The sequence below is a fragment of the Notechis scutatus genome, chromosome 1 (assembly GCF_049901735.1).
Source record: "Notechis scutatus isolate UNSWTSFEM ecotype Mainland chromosome 1, rNotScu1.2, whole genome shotgun sequence".
NCBI classification, from domain to species: domain Eukaryota; kingdom Metazoa; phylum Chordata; class Lepidosauria; order Squamata; family Elapidae; genus Notechis; species Notechis scutatus.
The window spans coordinates 272,797,415-272,816,074 of record NC_142009.1 but is presented as its reverse complement, the minus strand read 5'-3'; the positions used below and the strand labels follow the sequence as shown (position 1 = coordinate 272,816,074).

The 18,660-nt window shown below is 38.6% G+C and overlaps 1 protein-coding gene across 4 annotated transcripts in view; it reads left to right on the top strand.

The window, feature by feature from the left end:
• SLC8A3 (solute carrier family 8 member A3) overlaps window positions 1-14,751 on the top strand; it is a 244,809-nt gene extending 230,058 nt beyond the window's left edge. For all 4 annotated transcript variants that reach the window (XM_087951530.1, XM_026671015.2, XM_087951529.1 and 1 more), the window contains 4 exons: window positions 3,267-3,391; window positions 4,696-4,795; window positions 9,830-10,105; window positions 12,000-14,751. In XM_087951530.1, coding sequence (XP_087807656.1) covers window positions 3,267-3,391; window positions 4,696-4,795; window positions 9,830-10,105; window positions 12,000-12,376 — 878 coding nt within the window. In that variant the 3' untranslated portion in view covers window positions 12,377-14,751. The remainder of the gene's footprint in view (window positions 1-3,266; window positions 3,392-4,695; window positions 4,796-9,829; window positions 10,106-11,999) is intronic.
• The last annotated feature ends 3,909 nt before the right edge of the window (window positions 14,752-18,660 follow it).

Sequence of the window (18,660 nt, the reverse complement as noted above, 5' to 3'; positions counted from 1 at the left end):
TTGTAAGTTGAAGACTACCTGTATTTTTCATCCCTCTTATCTATAGGAATTTAGGTTTGTTTCTTGGAAATCCTTCTGTATATTGATAATGCTTTAGAGCAGGGGTGTCAAACTCATGGCGTCATGACGGCGTCACATGAAGCATTGGCATTTTTTCCCCTTTGCTAAACTGGGTGGGGGTGGGACCAGCACATGACACATCCGGCCCATGGGCCACAAATTTGACACTTCTACTTTAGAGGATATGGTCAATAAAGTTTTGTGTCATCAGTAGAAAAATAACAGTTCTGTAAACATAATTACATGCACACATATAATTGTTGATTTAGTAAAGTAGAGAAGATGAAAAAATTGGTAGGCTATGGTCAAGATGTATCGAGAATTATGAAATGTTACAGGGTTTGTGTGCATCTGTTCAGCTGGTATTGGCATAGTTTTCCATATATTTTTCCATGTTCCAATTGGCCACGAATAGCCTCACAACAATAAGGGAAATGCTGAAAAAAAGATTGAAATTGGAAAAGTGCTTAGACCAGAAGTAATAGTGGAGGATTGTAAAAAGTAATTAAAAGTTTTTTAAATAATCTTAATAAACATAATGATGTAAGAATGGTTTGGGATACAATCAAAGCTTTCACGAGATGTTATTTTATACAACATAATAGTAAACTGAAAAAGAAGAGAGGAGAAAAAAGTAATTTTGAACAAGATAAAAAAAGGAGAAAGGATTAAATATTTCATAGAAGATAAATATTACTCAACAAATTAAGCTTCTACAGCAACAATAATCTATATTAACACTAAGATGAATTATAAAAAATGAAAAAAAATGAATTTGCAAATAAAGCAGGAAAGTGATTAATAGACAAATTACAAAAAGAAAGAAGAAAATGCTACTGAAATTGCAAGTGTTATCATAATAACAGATAATTTGGTTTCTTAACTATAAATACTTTGAGGATGAACTCTTGCAACTTTTACAAATATTATGAACTCTATTTTATAGAGGGGAAAGGTTGCAGACAGCTGGAAAGAGGCTAATGTAGTATTAATAACTAAGAAGAGACAAGATTTGACTTAACAAGAAACTATTAGCCAATGTAATTATTGAATAATGACTGTAAGTTGTTTACAATGATTTTGGTTGAGAGGTTGAAAATAATTTTGCAATTCATGAAGATCAATGTGGGTGTTTTAACTCACTTTATATTTAAAGGATAATATAAGAAATCTGATGGACATTTTGGAATACTTTGAGCAACACAATGAAAAATAAGCCACATTGATTTTCTTAGATGCAGAAAAGGCCTTTGACAATTTGAAATAAACTGCTTAAAATTATGAAAAATGTGTATTTTGTCAAGTATTTTATACTGATAAGATTGATCTATTCTTCACAGAAAGCACAAATAACTATCAATGGAGATCTAAAAATACTTTATGAGATATAAAAGGGAACAAGACAGAGATAACCATTCTCTTTTCCTGTTTATTTTAGTTCTTGAAATATTTGAATATAAGACAAAATGAGGGAATTGTGGAAGTAAACATTTAAAAAGAAACTTGTAAGTCGAGGGCACTTGCCCGCTGCCTGTCACCATAGGCAAGCCACAGTAGGATCCATTTTTTAGTCATTTATAAGGTGAAGTACATAGTACCAATGCCCTGAGGCACTTTGATTCCCTTCCAATTCTGGAAAAATAAAACTTTATCCACCCTGCTCATCAATCCCATGTTGCTAAAACTGTTTCTTTTCCTGAACATATGTGCATTTCTTTCCTCTTTATACAAGACAAGTGTTCCAGGAAAGAAAAAAGCATTAATGAAATAAATTAAAACATAGGATAAAATATATGCTAGTACGCACAAAAGTTGAAATGCTTGTGTTTACATCATATAGAAGAGATTGACAGATGCCAGCTGAAGGTTTATGCTTTTTTGCAATATGAGCAAATAAGTGAAAAACATTGATGTTTTCATCCAGGTTTTGGCTTTTGGGGAGGGAAAATAATGATTGTTGCATATGTCTCTTCCAAGCTGGATTGATAGCGATGAGTGCCACAAAAGCACACATTGATTTCCTGCCCTTGATCAATGTATTTTATGTTGTTATTTTTTATCTACTGAAATCTTGAATTGTTTCTAGAGAAGCTTAACATAATAAGAACTATGATTTTCTTCATGAATGATAGTTAATAGGATTATTGCTCACTGAAACTCTAATACAACAGAGGTGTCCCCAAAGAATAAATAAAAACTTGATATTTTGAGAAATACATTTTACATGCAGCTTTTTTTCTTTTGAATCATTAAAATACCAGATCCCAATTATGACATTTTTTTGGATACTGATTTGCTCATGGCAAAATAAGAAGCAATGAATGATAAAGATAAACAACATAATAATTTCATAATCTAGAAAGTTATAAAAGGAAGCATGTATATTTAATAAACGTACGAGTCATATTTCAGATAATAAGCCCTCACAATGACCTGAATAGAAAATTAATGTTTAAATTACCAAGGCCTCAATCCAGCAAAAATATAAGCATGATTAAACTTCAGAGAGTTATATGGCCCATAGGTAGCACTTAAGTATAATATTGCAAACAGTTAAAAAAGAAAAGTAGTTCCAATATTTTCTGTAAGCCCCATTTTTGCAAAGAGAATGAACTTACCCTCCCCCTTACTCTGTTTCATTCAGATCTTATATCATATTAAAAAGCAAACCATAAAAATACGAGAAGAAAAATTTATTGGTTGTATTCTCTGCCATGCTTTGCAATATTATTACAGTTTCTTATAAGATTGAAACTGATTTTTTTAATACAAGAAGAAACTGTTTTGTAAACAACGGACAAATGGCAGAAATCTTCACCGATAGGAAACAAGCAGATGTTGACTATAAAAGAGCTGAAAAGGGCCCAGAATTTAAATCTATGGGTTAACATACTGTATATAGAGGGCAAGATTCTGGTGTGCTTTTTCATAATGCATTTCTTCCTCTTTTAAATTCCTACTTTTTTTGCAATAAATCTACATATAAAACCTTGTGTCTGCCTGGGAATGGAAATATAGAAAGTATATCTCTGCTACAAAACCTGGATAATTCTGGTGAACAATTTATAGGTTGAATGCAAATGTAGCCCTTGAAAAAGAAAAGAAACCATTTTATTTCCAAATCCAGCTCTTTTGCTATTGATTTTGCCCTTGTCCTCTTACTAGTAGATTGGAGACTCACTGTACATCCATGTTTTCTTCCACAGAGGTGGCAGAAAGAAAGCTGACCATGGAGGAAGAGGAAGCCAAACGTATTGCAGAAATGGGAAAGCCAATACTGGGTGGACATCCAAAACTAGAGGTCATCATTGAAGAGTCCTATGAGTTCAAGGTCAGTGCTGTGTACTCAAGAGTTTTTTATCAGGGAAGTGAGGGGAGGAAAAGCAGGAAAGGAACTAAACAGAAAAATGGGTTGGCAGAGTTTAAGCAGAAGAAAGGAAGAGAACCGAAAGGAAAAAGGAAGGGTACAATAGAAAAAGAGGGTTTGCAAGGAATGCTAAGCTAAGGCCAAAGTCTAGGCTAAGTCCTGGGAGGGAAGAGAAAAACCAATGAGAAAATTAAATAAAATGAGGTCAGGGAAAGAGAGAGCAAATTTGAAAGACAATAATTAAGAGATGTTTTCAAGAATACAGTCCTACTTTAACGATAAGAAAATGTCCGGAAGTTTCACCATTGATTTCTGAACACTGAAGAATGGAAAGTCCTACATCAAAAGGTGGGTTAGGTTGCTGCTTTGAATTATTTATTTAAAAATAATAATAAGGACAGGATAAAAAAGAATCTAATAAATAAATAATAAAATATTCATGCATTTAAGATACATAACTAAGAACCAACTAAACCAAATGTGATTGTTTCTAGCTAAAAGAATTATCACACTGCTGCGGGTGAGAAATTAACAGGCAAATATGCTAAATTTTATTCTGCTGTTTTCAGATGCTAATCCTTACCGTCAAATGACTCCAAGGTCAAATTGACATGCCCTTACATCTAGCTGAAACAGGTTTCTCTCTCTCTGAAGGTTGGTTGCCCTGGAAATTTTTTTTAGCAGCACGTCTGTCTCAATCCAGGTCAAGTTTGCTAAGACTCATAGAACACTGTAGAGGAACTTGAGCCTGCTAAGTTCACTCCATTATGAAAGGGATTTGCTGTATGAAGGGGAAATAATTTATCCATTGACAGAGTACATTGCAGGTTGAGAAAAAGACTAAGAAAGAACAATGGCATTTACTAAGGAGGGAGAAAGTTTTATATGAATAAAGAAGCAGAAGGTGCCCTTTCTCTTAATGATGCAACTATGGCTTTTGGCAAACAACCTTGTCATAAAATGACTTCCTGACCTACTTACAGTTTGATGTTTATACCTTTCATTTCTTTTATTTACTCTTTCATGGACATTATCTGTGGCTTAACTTAGCTTCTTGCAGTTAATGCTTTCTCAAAGAGTTAAGACTACAATTACAAGGAAACCTATAAGGAATGGAAATTCTGGGTCATGTGATCATAAAACCCTTGGAAGACACCTGCACGGAAAAGCTACCTAACACCTTCAGTCAATCTCCACATTGACTGAAAGATACTCCAAAGGAAGGCCTTTAGTAAAACCAGTATTCTTTGTGTCCTTCTAATTGACAGAGCACAGTGGACAAGCTCATCAAGAAGACAAACTTGGCGTTGGTTGTAGGAACTCATTCATGGAGAGACCAGTTCATAGAAGCCATCACTGTCAGCGCAGGTGAGACAGAGTGAATGCTTTGTTCTCAGCTGAGGAAACTATTGCCCAGAGGCAGAGGGGAATTCTAACATGAATTACTTTGGGAGTTTTTATGAAACTCTTGCTCCTCAATAGATGTTATGAACAGCGTTTAACTCAGTGGTAGTAATTCTACTGGTTCGGCCCGGTTCTGCCCAGCCGGTAACAGCGACGAGCAGCAGAGATCAAACCGGTTCTCTCCACAGCTCTGCTGTTGGGCCCATCCGGCCGGGCCTTTATCCTCTGCTTTTGAAGCGCAACTGCTTTGCGCAGCAGCTACTGAAGTGACTGGAAGAGTGCAGGCTTGTAGGAGGTGAGTTGGAATGCCTCTGCGCCTGTGCAAAGTGCGTGTTTGGCATGTGTGCGCATGCGAAGTGTGTGCATGTGCACAAAGTGTGCCCACCAAGCCATGCCCACCAAAGCAGTGGTAAAAAAAATTGAATCCCACCACTGGTTTAACTTGTTTGACTTTGGTTTGATTTTTGGAGAAGGGGGGATCCATGCATTGGATAGAAAATGAATATATATTAAGTCTGATAATAAAGAATTTTTGGTTAATTACTTGTTACTTAACAGCATGGCGTTCAAAAAAAATCACCGAATGGTGAAATTTCCAGGAACTGTAAAATCACAATAAAAAGAAAATTTACTGTTTAAAAAAGAAAAGTTTTTCACTGATTATTAGAAAGGAACTATTTTTTTTAAAAGTAATTCCTGTTACTATAATTTTCCAGAATCGGAGTAGGTAAAATTAATTCCTTTAATTCTCATTGCCAGTAATTAACATTAACCCCACACTAATAAAATTGTTCTTGACTGATCGGTTGGGTTTCATTTTGAGTAATCCAGCTGTTTTTACTTAATTAATGTAGTAAAATCTAACTAGTTGATTTATCTATTCAATTAAATTAGAATGCTTAATCCTTTGGATAGACTCTGGTAACTTTCATTTCAATGCATATCACAGAACCTGCCCCCTTAGTGATAAACAGTGCTTTAAATCCTCATACTCTGTGCCTGGGCACACTAAGGACCTCTGTTTTAAATGAAGTGCATGGTTCACAAATAATCAAATGTTGCAAATGTTAGAGTGCTTCTGAACTGGATACTAGCATTGTTCCTGGGAAAAGAGTCCATTTCCAGTAAGCCTACATTCCCTGCTATATGTGAGCTTCCCAGAAACAATGAGAAAAGTGCAAGGAAAATCCCAGGCATTCTGTTTATGAAAGTATTCTCACTGTGGCACTTCCTTGCTTAGAGCAGTTTGCATTTCAACACTTACTATGTCTCTCTCACTCCTCTTTTCTTCCTTCCCCTTTTGAGCATGGCTTAGGGAATACTCTGCCTGCAGTCCAAATCACTCATTCCCCCCCAATAAAAACCATCAGAGTCAATAGGATCTGTTTTCACAAAGGCCTGTTTTATACCAAACTGCCAATTTGTTGTTCCCATACCTCTCCTTCACCTTTTCCCAGTTTATTTTATCCTTGCTTTGTGATACGCACTTCCTGTAACAGTGCATATTATTAAACAAGTTCTTCTCAAGATTACTCTGTGCCAGTCTTCAATCTCTGGATTTTGCCCTCATCCATGGTAGGAAGCCAACTGCCAGTGCCTAATATGCCAAGACACAGTGATCTTCAGGTGGAAAACATTTGATCTACCGTTACTTACTGTGTGGATGGAAAACCTTGCCACTAGCAAGGACAGGCTGAAAAGCAGGAGCTGCTACATTTTGTGCCCAACTGATGATGTTTTTGAGATTTTTGAAAAAGTGTCATGGACACCATTACAGATTTGTTTGTTTAAAAAGGGCAGAGTGATTAGAAATCAGAAGATTAAAGTTACCAGCTACTCCACTCTCTTGCTTTTCTTTCTGAAAGAATCCTTTGAATTCATGCATTACACAGAAGTATCCTCAGAAGACGAAAAGGGGAAGAAGGGAGTTCTGTTAAGCCAAGAACTCTGTCCAAATAGGGATGGTCATGAAGCTTGAGTGGGTGTTGGTTAATGCTGGATAGAGCTGTGATGTAGGAGTGCAGGTCAAGTCATGGTTAATCCCAAGAGGAGTTGAAGAAAACCATTACTTGAGACAAAACAAATCAGCTTTCCTTTTTCACCCATTTTTCTCAGGGCAACCCAAGTGTTTAGTGCAAGAAACCTCTTGAGCAAGGTAATCCATTTCAAATCCACCTTCCAGATGCAAAGCTGTTAGATGAAACATGTTGCTGACTTTTATTTATTTGATTGGGTGAAATAGCTGCCCATCTCACAGCAGTAACTGTGGCCAGTATGCAGATTTTAGCATGCAGAATTAAAAACAACAAGGTAAACAATCTGAACCATAATGTCCAAGGTTACAACAAGCCCAGCTGATAAGAAAACATTAACCAGCAGAGTCCTAATGTGGGAGAGAGAGAGGCTGGAACTAGCTATATCATAGAAACTCTGAACCCTTTTTTATTATTCTGCCCGTGTCAGCTGGCACCTGAATTTGAGCCTCAAATCCCCCCAAAGGAAAGACTTCAAGGGGGTGGGGTATGGAAATTGCAACCGTGACATTCAAATTGGTAGTAATGTATTTACCCAAGTACTATTACATTTTTTTCCCTTACATCCCCCCCCCCTCACCCCCAGCATAGCATTACATACACGATCACATTGGAATGATGGTAGATTGGTATTACCCAGTATATTTCTTGGTTTTCAGCAATAGATTGTCACGGATTGCTTCCTGATTGTTTAACAATGGTAAACAATTGTAGTAGCCATCTATTACTGAAATAAAATTGGAGGGGGATTTTTTACTAAGAGAAATGTTTGTGGGGAAAGTACTGTTTTGAGATTTCGAGCAGATCCTGGGACTCAAGCGTTCTTTAATCCCAAGCGTATATCTTTCGTATCAAGCTCCAGTTAAAACTTTTAAGGTCCCGGAGCTGGTCCTTTCCTGAATGTTACTGTACTGTGCAAGAGAAATCAACCTTGCACCTTTGGGTACTGAGAAGCACGAGCCCTTCTGTCTTGTGTCTAGTACCAAATACTGAAGTTCATCTACTTTACTGTGTGAGAAATAATTTCTTTGAATAACTTGAGTTCAAACGCTTGCTTCCTCTGAGAAAAGATGGAAAAAAAATGGCCTCCCTTCAATCTTTTCACAATGCTGTCACTGTTGCTATGGTAATAAATGTGGTCATCCTCTAGGTGCTCATATAGGAACAAAGTTAAAGACATTAAGTGTTGCTTCCTTTGCTGTTACCTACTTTCAAGGTTTATATTATCATTACAAGTGATAAGGAACCCCAGTGCAGTCTCGAACTGTTTATCCCTGCTAACTCTCCAGAAACTAATAAAATCAGAAGGAATGAAAGTACAGTTTTAACACTGCCTTTATTTTTGTATCACTTGTGAAAGTTTCTGACTAGGAAAATCTCCTCACCATGAGGAGATTGAATTTCCTGACTTTTCCTCAGTATACTGATCTCTCTAGGCTGCACCACTATTTTGGATTGTATACAGATTGTCTATAATTAAATAGGTAGCCTTTCGGAAAGCGTAGAGGTATACAGTGATAAGCTCCTTGTGTACCTTTTGGGAGGTAAGAAGAACAACATAGAATGCTGCAGGCAAGAAAATCGGTTACCATCAAAGAGCCTCTAAAGGCTTCATGCCTGCAAGAGGAGGTGGAGCTGTGTGATCCAGAAACCAGAACAGTTTCAGGAAGAAGACAGGACCAAGAAATAGAGACTCAGAGAAAACAGCCAGTGGGATGTTGTTCATAGGAAGATTGGAAATGAGAAGACAAAATCAGGACAAATTTCTGGATCAAACAGCCACATGGCACTGGTTGCAGGTTTCTTAGTTTGGTACCCTCAATGCAGAGGTGGTATTCAGCCGGTTCTGGCGTATCGGAAGTGGAAATTTTGAGTAGTTTGGAGAACTGGCAAACGCCACCTCTGGCTGGCCCCACCCACTCCCACCTTATCCTCCTTTTCCTACATTCCCTTGTTTTTTTTAGGTCAGCTGATTTGCAGGGCAGAGTGGATTACCACATCTCAGCTGAGTTAAAAAACATTTCATCTCACCAGCGCTGACACAGGGCGGGGTTTTTTTTATTGCTGTGTGCACGCGCAGAGTGTGTTTTCATAAAACCGGTAGGAAAAAATTTGGAATCCCACCACTGCCTCAGTGTATATTAAGATGACAGCTCCAGCCCAATTGCATCTTCCATATCTCTAAAGGGCAGCAGCTAGCTGTGTATGACTGTACTGAACATTCCTAATTAGGTTACTGTGCTGAAGTAACCCAATAGCCTGAAGATCAGGAAAGAAGAAGCAACTTTATCAGGTAGCCTTATTTATCCCTTAGCCTGGAATTTCCCCTTTTTGATCAGATGATGGTTTTAAATACAAAAAATGGCTGTGGACCATATGGGACAGGCAAGAAAGTTATTCTTTTGTGAAACATAATTAACTATCTAAATGGCTGTTTTCATAGAGAACCTTTTCAAGGGGCAGATCAGTAACTGATATTAGCCTGTTCAAGCATGTACATACAATTAAAAAGGTTTGGAAAATTGTATTCTCTGGGTCCTGTTCATCTGATGTGTATATTTAAAACCAAGGTATTGTGAGAAATGAATAAAGCCACAGTGCCTCCAAGAAGAACCCAATAAAGTGGTGATTGTATGACTTGCTATAGGAGCTGGGGTGGCATAGTGGTTAAAGGGCAGTACTGCAGGCTATTTCTGCTGGCTGCCTGCAATTTGGCAGTTCAAATCCCGCCAGGCTCAAGGTTGACTCAGCCTTCCATCCTTCCGAGGTGGGTAAAATGAGGAGCCAGATTGTTGGGGGCAATAGGCTGACTTTGTAAACGGCTTAGAGAGGACTGTAAAAGCACTGTGAACCGCTATATAAGCCTAAGTGCTATTGCTATCCCTTCACTATTTCTAAGCTTGGACCGTGGAGGGTTTGCATAGCATCCACTGATTTGAAGCTCTCTATTTTGTCTTCCCTACAGCAGGCGAGGAGGAGGAGGATGAGTCTGGTGAGGAGCGCCTGCCCTCCTGCTTTGATTATGTCATGCATTTCCTGACTGTCTTCTGGAAAGTGCTCTTTGCCTGTGTGCCCCCGACAGAGTATTGCAATGGCTGGGCCTGCTTCATTGTGTCCATCCTGATCATTGGAATGCTCACTGCCATCATTGGAGATCTGGCCTCCCACTTTGGCTGCACAATTGGCCTCAAGGATTCTGTGACTGCCGTGGTCTTTGTGGCCTTTGGCACTTCAGTCCCAGGTGAGATTGGGCACTCTTTGAAATAGGCGGGTAGCACCACAATGGCTTCTAACTACTCCATCACTAACAGTGGTTGCAAGCTATCATAGGGTTATGTGCAGCTTCCCAGAAATGTCCTACAAAAATGATTCTTAAAAAATAATAATCCAGGATTAGACAAAGAGAATAAGCAGGGGCATCTGCAAGCCAGTTACAGAATTTTATAAGGAAAAGCAAGAAGAAAAAATTGTGTTTGCCTTACTTAACTCCTTGGAGGGCTGTCAAGTAGGAAAAATAATGAAGAAATATTTTGCATCACCCATCAGCCTTTTTTGGAATTTATGATGCATTGTGCCTTCCAAACATATGTATGCATAAATAAAAAAAGAACATCAGCAAATGATAAAGTGCCTCATACTTTATCTCAAGAAGTCTGTTGCAAATATTCCAGCTGAACGTCTTAACAAAGAAACTGTTAGGAATGATTCTTTTAAAATATTTCGGGTAGGACTTGTTTGTGGAGTAGGAAACATTTCGGTATCTTCCTTCTTTGCACAAAATTAACAGCCTTGATTGTGCATATTAGTACCATAGTTTATACATAAGTTACTTCCATCAAACAGGTTTCTAATTATTTTCATTCTCGTGCTAAAAAAAAAACACTTTAAGGTATTTTGTGCTAAATGATAGCATATAAACACAGCTATCGTTTAACAAGCCCTGTTGCTACTAAGACTAAATGCTACATCTAATTTCCATAGTCAAGACAGCCAAAAGCCATGGGACACAATCCAGAATCAATGTAGTCCTTTTGTCCTTTGCTCCACTGAATAAAAATAGGGTTGCCCATGCTGCCAAATACTGTTCTTCAGCACCATCTGTGGTCTCACTTGCTGTCTTGCTGATTTTGACACCACCCACTCCTGCAGAAACATCTGCCTCTTTTTAAAAATATGATTTGATTAAATTTCAAACTGTGAATAAAAAGTAAGCAAACCAGAAAAAAGAAGTGCCAAAAAGAAGAAAAAATATGGATGTAATATAGACGATTGTTAATTTAGAGTACAAGCTGGTGTATTTTTTTTTACCTATATCTGTACCAAAGAAACTTGGAAGCCACATACTCATCCCTTTGCAAACACTTCTAGTGTCCATCTTCAGTTTACCTATCAAGTCTTTCTGGGTGTAAATGGAAATGTGAGAAGGAAACATTTGCATGTATGGTTCTCCTTTGGAGTACAACACATAAAAGGGGGAGGTGGTTATCATGACTGGAGCCTCTTCAGGCATTCATCTAAACCAGTGTTCCTCAACCTTGGCTACTTGAAGATGTGTAGAGGCTGTGGAATTCTGACAACATCTTCAAGATGCAAAGCTGAGAAACACTGATCTTAACAAATGAACAAATAAAGAAACCCCAGAGGCCTTGAAAGCGGGTGGAGGAAAGATATGTATGTTATTGCTGATTCCACTTAACTAATCTCCCCAGATTTCACGCTGGAGGTCTAAGAGGCACTTTAATGGTTAGTTTTGCTTGAGTGGAACAGAATAAGATCCCCAGCTGAATAGGGACAAGCAGGTGTGAATGCAGGGGTGCAGCTCTCCATTGGAATTCATGGAGACTTGTGATGGAGCCAGTGTACATATCCCACCAACCAGATTGGGAAAGATTAAGTTAAGAACTTGTTCCCTTAATGAGATATCACTGGTGGGATTGATTGGACTAAGTAGTCTTCAGCACATCTCTTTCAGGTGAGCTGTCACCTGAGCACAGCAATTCACCACCTTAATGCTGTTGGCCCTTTCTTTTTCTCCCCTAAAAGTCTTCTTCATGGCAGGACCACGTTTATCTTCTTTGTCTTGGGAAGACTGCTTGAACTGCTACTCATACATTGGGGTTTTTTTCCCCTTCCAGATACTTTTGCTAGCAAAGCAGCCGCTGTTCAAGACATCCATGCAGATGCTTCCATTGGCAACGTCACAGGCAGCAACGCAGTCAACGTCTTCTTGGGCATTGGACTGGCATGGTCAGTAGCTGCCATCTACTGGGCTTCTCAAGGAGAGGAGTTCCATGTGTCAGCCGGCACGCTTGCCTTCTCTGTGACACTGTTCACCATTTTTGCTTTTGTCTGCGTCAGCGTGCTATTGTACCGAAGACGGCCTCATTTTGGAGGAGAACTAGGAGGCCCTAAAGGGTGCAGACTTGCCACAACTTTGCTTTTTGTGAGTCTGTGGCTATTGTACATTTTATTTGCTACCCTGGAGGCCTATTGCTACATCAAGGGGTTCTAAGTCATGGAGAGATTTCAAGCCAGAAGGGATACCTCATTGAACACCAATCCTAAGAGTGTTGGCTGACCAGGAGTAGCCGCTCACTATCAATTTTCCAGAACTGCCCAGGTTCAAGAAAGGCAAAATTATCATTATAAAAAGCAAAGACATATATTAAAATAAAGCCAACAGCATCAATCATTCAGTAAAATCAGAAACATCAAAAGTTCCTGAAGTACCCATTTGTTGAATTCTGCTGTAAGACTCCACGATGTTCATTTCTCCACTTTACGAAATATCATATATTCAGATAACGCTCTTACAAAGCATTGGGGTGGGTGTTGTTGTTTTTTAAATTTGGGGAGGGTGAATCTTACCTGATCTATTTTCCTTTTTTAACACAAAGAAAGGGGCTGAAAAAAAAAATGCAGGTTCAACTTTCATGCCACATCAGAACTGGAGTTGAAAATGCTCTATATTTTTTACTCTATATGAACATTTAATTATCATTTTTCACTTTGTTTTAGAGTTATAGTGCTATTGTATTTTAAGTGCAAACATAATCCATATAGACAAGACACCAACACTACGGACACACAGACGAAAACTACAGTTGAAAACTGGAGCATGTAGCAAGTAATACACCTCTCTTGGCTACCAAAAAAAAAAAAGGAAAAAAGGAAAAAGGAGAACAAACTGTAAAGATATTCTATGTAATGTGTATATTTTGAATATGGCAAATCTCTTTGTGTAATTAACATAAAAGCTTTTAGCACTGCAGAATTAAATATATATAAATATATATAGTTATTTATACACAGCAAATAAATCAATGCAAAGGAAAAACTGCAGTGTGAAAAATACAAGCAAAAGAAAACCAGCACAAGTTTATTACTATTGTCATTATCATCATCACCATTGTCGTCATCAACTTCATCATCTATTTGTTCCATATGTGGAAAAAGAAGATTCTTTTTTAAATAGAGAATAATTTATGTAAATATCATTTTCACACTTTTTGAGTGTTAAAATGTCACTCAAAATCCTTCAAGAATTACCGGTAAATTGTTTTGCTTTGACTTTGTTCTTAAAAACACTAAACAAAGTTTTTAAAAAGTTATGGTAATATCTCTATAAGTTTTGTCAGGTTGGATAATGGAATCCCTCTTTAACAAAAGTTGTTTTTAAAAAGCTGCATTCAAATCTAATACTAAATCATAGTTTGATGTTAACTTGAGCTCTGGTGGCACAGTAGTTAGAATGCAGTATTACAGACTAATTCTGCCAACTGACAGGAGTTTGATCCCACCCGAGTCAAGGTTAACTCAGCCTTTCATCCATTGGTGGGATTCAGAAATTTTTACTACCAGTTCTGTGGGCGTGGCTTGATGGGCATGGCAGGGGAAGGATACTGTAAAATCTCCAGTCAGAGGTGGTATTTGCCAGTTCTCTGAACTACTCAAAATTTCTGCTACCAGTTCTCCAGAACTGGTCAGAACCTGCTGAATACCACCTCTGCTTCCGTCCTTCCAAGGTCAGTAAAATGAGGACCCAGACTGTTAAGGGCAATATGCTGACTCCGTAAGAGGGTGCTGTAAAGGAGTACGAAGCAGTATATAAGTCTTAAGTGCTGTTGCTATTGCTAAGTCTCCTGATCATGTAGAAAGAGCACATCCCTCCCTTTTCTTCCTCCAGTGTGATTACAAACAGGAAATTGAAAAACGTCTACTGTCAGTTAATTATTATCTTAATGGGACAAATCAAAATTTAGTGGAACCATGCCTATCCAAAGAAGCTAACCCGAATGCACTTATGGTTTGTTCAGGTGATAAGAATAGAGAAAGATGTTATGTGTAAATTATATTTTAATAGATATGCAGTGAAGATGTCTGGTTGTGATTGTCCATTACCAACATTAGCCAAGAATGAAAGTAAATTATGAAACAGCTGCAATGCGTTATTACTAATCTATTTGCCGTTGCTTGGAGTTCCAATGACATAATTTATGAACCCCTTTCAAGATACAGGACAATCTTTCAGATGATGCTACTAGAGAGTCACTGCACTTTCTTGTAAAAATGATCATCAATCTTGAGGGTTTGCAGAGGGATCTCCATTTTTTTTTCCTAAAGAAAACACTGGTGATAATTTTCCAGATAAGATGATGTGTCCATTTTACTTACAATGCAAGTGTCTTCTTGTTTCTTTTATGTCCCTGCTTCTTGGCCTCCACAAGACTGAAATGTTATGATCGTAATGGCCACCATTAATCATATGTATAACGTTCTGGGAAAGAAGCGCCTTTTGATTTTTTTCCAACTCTGTGTGTGTGTGTGTGTGTGTGTGTGTGTGTCTTTCAATAACTGCAGACTTAAATATAGGATTGATACTAAAAATTATATTTGTTTCTGCACTCTCTCACATGCTTATGGACACCAACCCATTTCTTAAGCGTAAGGAGCAAATGGAGAGCTATATTTTTTATTTAAGAAAAATATTTCTTTTTCATCCAGAAATACAAAGGTTGCAAAGGAACTTTTTTTTCCTTAGATTTTTAACTCCTTGGCAAGTGAACAAGAAAAGACAAGTATCTGTATTTTGTACCTTTTTTATATAAGTTTTTTAAAAAGCAGAAACAAAGCTTATAAGCATTTGAGACTAATCCTATATAGGGGCAGTGACCCAAAGAATATATTCCTGAGCATGGAAATAGATGCAAAGTAATTTCAAAGAGTTTTGACACTGATTAAAAAGGAATATTTATTTCCATTTAAAACCAGAGTTTTTATGCCAACCGTACTCCGTTTTTTTGCCTTATTCCATGTAAAAAAGGAACCCTGCGGATTTTATTGCACTAGTTGTTGCTGACTATAGAGGGCAGTACTCATCTCCATTTCAGGGACTGTTGAGCCAGCGCTGTCTGAGGATGTTTCCACAGTGATGTGGCCAGCATGAAGTCACAGAGCACTCTTGCCTTCCCAATGAAGTGGTACCTATTTATCTACTTGCATTTGCACGATTTCAAATTGCTTAGGTTGGCAGGAGTTAGGGCGAGGACAGGAGTTCGCCCCATCATATATGACGTGTGTCTCGAACCTGGATTGTCGGCTTTCCAACCAACAAGCACACCATCTAAACCCCTGAGCTATCGCTCTACCTCCTTATTCCATAAATACAGGCAGAACTGATTCTCTCAACCTTCAAGTTGGGGGAGAAATGTCATCCCCTAAGAAATTGCTTAAAACAAGAAAGACTAGTTTCAAACAACGGTGTGGCTCACTGGTGGTGTTCAGCTGGTTCGCCACGGATTGGGCGAACCGGTAGCAAGAATTTGGCATGGGTCGCCGAACCGGTAGTAAGTTCTGGCTGGCCATGCCCCCCACCCGGTCGTCCTCCCGCCCGATGCTCGCTCACCCCGCCCACCTGCCTGACATTCGCCTACGGTATTCCTTTTTTCCCCCTCCCGATAATCAGCTGTAGATAAGATGAGCTGTGCCAGGATTCCCCTTGCTGAGGCCCAGGAGGGCAAAAAATGGAGGGAGGAGCTCAGCCCCCCTCCATTTTTTGCCTTCCAGAGCCCCAGAGGAGCCGTAGGGGAGCAAAAATGCCCCTCCCGAGGCTTCTCTGAGGCTAGGAAGCTCCCAAAACGGAGCATGGAGGGGTGTTGCATGCCCCTCCCATGCTCTGTTCCTTTTCTTCCTGAGCCCCAGAGGAGCCTTAGGGGAGCAAAAACGCCCCCCAGAGGCTCCTCTGTGGCTAAGAAGCTCCCAAAAACGGGTGGGGGCTGCAAAAAAAAGCCACACCCACCCAGTCATGGTCACGCCCACCAAGCCACGCCCACAGGACCAGCAGTAAAAGTTTTTGAAAACCACCACTGGTATGGCTCTTCTCAATGATTATGTGAGACAGATAGGATGTACCACGTCACCAAAGCATGATGTCTCACACTGTGGTTCTTCACAGTTGCAGAGCAGCAGATACCTGTGCCTGGTGGCATAAGCAGGATTCCCTTTGGGTAGAATCACTTTGTGCCCAACACAGGCATTGTTATCCTTAAGCCAGGTATATTTTGCAGGGGGGCAGGAATTGCTTTCCCCATCTTTCATTTGCTTGTTACAATCTATTTTAATGTTACCTGCTTGAATTCTTCAGGATAGGGAGGAGGCAGGTCTGAAATCTATTTTAATAAATCTCTTGGTTCCTCCCGTACAAAACGTCCTGTACAAATCCTTGACTTTATAAATTATTACCTCTTCTGGATATAAAAAGAAGAAGGGAAAGTGATATAATTTTTTTAAAAAGATCAGAAATTTAGAGAGTTGTCATAGTCAGCTAGAATCAGTGTGATTTAATGATATGTTGTTGCAGCGTACCTTAATACTAATGATCTTTTCACACGCACACACCCAAAAAGTTCTGTCCTTCCTTGGATTTTATTTTTTTCAATCTATGTCCTTGGGTTTTATTTGTCACATTTGTGTTCTACCTTTCCCCCAAAGAAGCCCAGGACAATACAAATGAAGCCTTGTTTTATCCTTACATCCTTGCAGTGACCTTGCAAGGAGAAGTTAGCCTGAACTGTCTGTGTGGTTGCTAAGCATTGCATTTGGGCTTGCAGTCCAGTTTCACAAGGCATTTTTGTTCAGCGGAAGTTTCAGCTCACAGCTCACAGCTCTTAATGATGAGCTCTATACAGGTCTACTGATTTATTTAAATAGGCTTTTCGGTCATCAAGGTTTTCAGGTGAGTTTTACTTGATTCTGCCTATCTCCCCCATTCCTGGTTGATAATGGTCCTGGTACAATCGAGCCTGTTAACTTTATCTACATGGGTGGTTTCAACCACATTCCTCTCTGCTTCTTCATGAAGACTACTTTTGGGTAGGGAGAGCTGATGGCAATGGTGGGATTCAGCCGGTTCGCACCACTTCGGGAGAACCAGTTGTTAACTTTCTGAACTGTTTGGTGAACTGGTTGTTGGAAGAAATCATTAGGGTAGAGAGCCCGTTGTTAAATTATTTGAATCCCACCACTGGGTGATGGTATCACCATATCATGTTTACCTGCCATTTACATGTACTGGGAAGATCTGGTCTAGGCTGACTTGCTCCATGAAGTGTTTCATCTTTTTATTTTTAACTCATTAAAATGCAAGAGAAATAAGCTGAAATTTTGTGCTGTCTCTTTTTCCCAATGAAGATGATTTTCCATTTCTTTCCAAACTTGTGCAGGGAACTTTTTAAAGTCTTTTACATTTTAATTCCATTTTATCCCTCTTTATTTATCCTTACTTATTTTGCAGCAAGACAAACCACTGAGATTAAAAAAGGGAAAACAGCATTTAAGTAATATCTTAAAGCCTAAATTATTAAAAGAAAAATGGCTGCAAAGACAGATCAAAGCTTACTAAACCCCAAGATTATTAAAATGTTTAGCCAAACAGCCATTTCCTTATATAACACATAAACAAGTGCAATCTTGGGCTTAACAAATCTTTGTGGACCAAGTCGTCTTCAAAAATAAATGTGAGATGCCTTTCCCAACAGGAACACATGAGAATTATAGTCCAATACCTTTGTCTGATTAGCACCTTGTTTGAGAGGTTTGTGTGTCTCAGTCCTCGATGCTTCTTGAGTGAAGAGGCTGTCCTACTTGGGTCTGGATCAAAAAGGAAAACATCATTCATTGAGACAAAATGGGCTCAAGACAAAAAGGAGCTACTTGCCCCTTCTCAGTTTTGAAATATCTCTATGTTTTGAATTATCCTTTAAAAGCTGCGTTCACTGTTTTGCTCAACTCAACATATTTGAATCTTACTGAAGAACTTACTTTGTATTGAAGGCTGTCACCAAACAAAGAAGACCATTTTTCTTCATTTTTTGTTTCCCTTGCTCATTCCTTTAAGGTATCCTAATTTTCTAGAAGAAGAGAAGCTGCATCAGTGAGATTCGTTTCTCTTCCTTAATGCTAATAGACATATCACTTGAATAACATCCCACGCACAGGAACACAAGGTCTGCTTCCAAGTTCAGAGTTTCCATATTGAAATGGAAGGTCTATTTCAAGAAGTAGCTAGGTTGTACATGTTATGCACAATGTTTGATGATTGTGCTTTAAATTTTATGCTTTTGTTGGAATTGTTTTGTCTTTTAGAATTTTTAATCTTTTATGTTTATTGTTGTGGGCTGGCCTGAGATTATGATTGGAGAGGCAGATGAATTGAATGGAATAAATGAACAATGAATAAATGAACATCTTCAGGATGGCAAGTGAAGAAGATATTTGCTTTATATCCACTAGGAGATG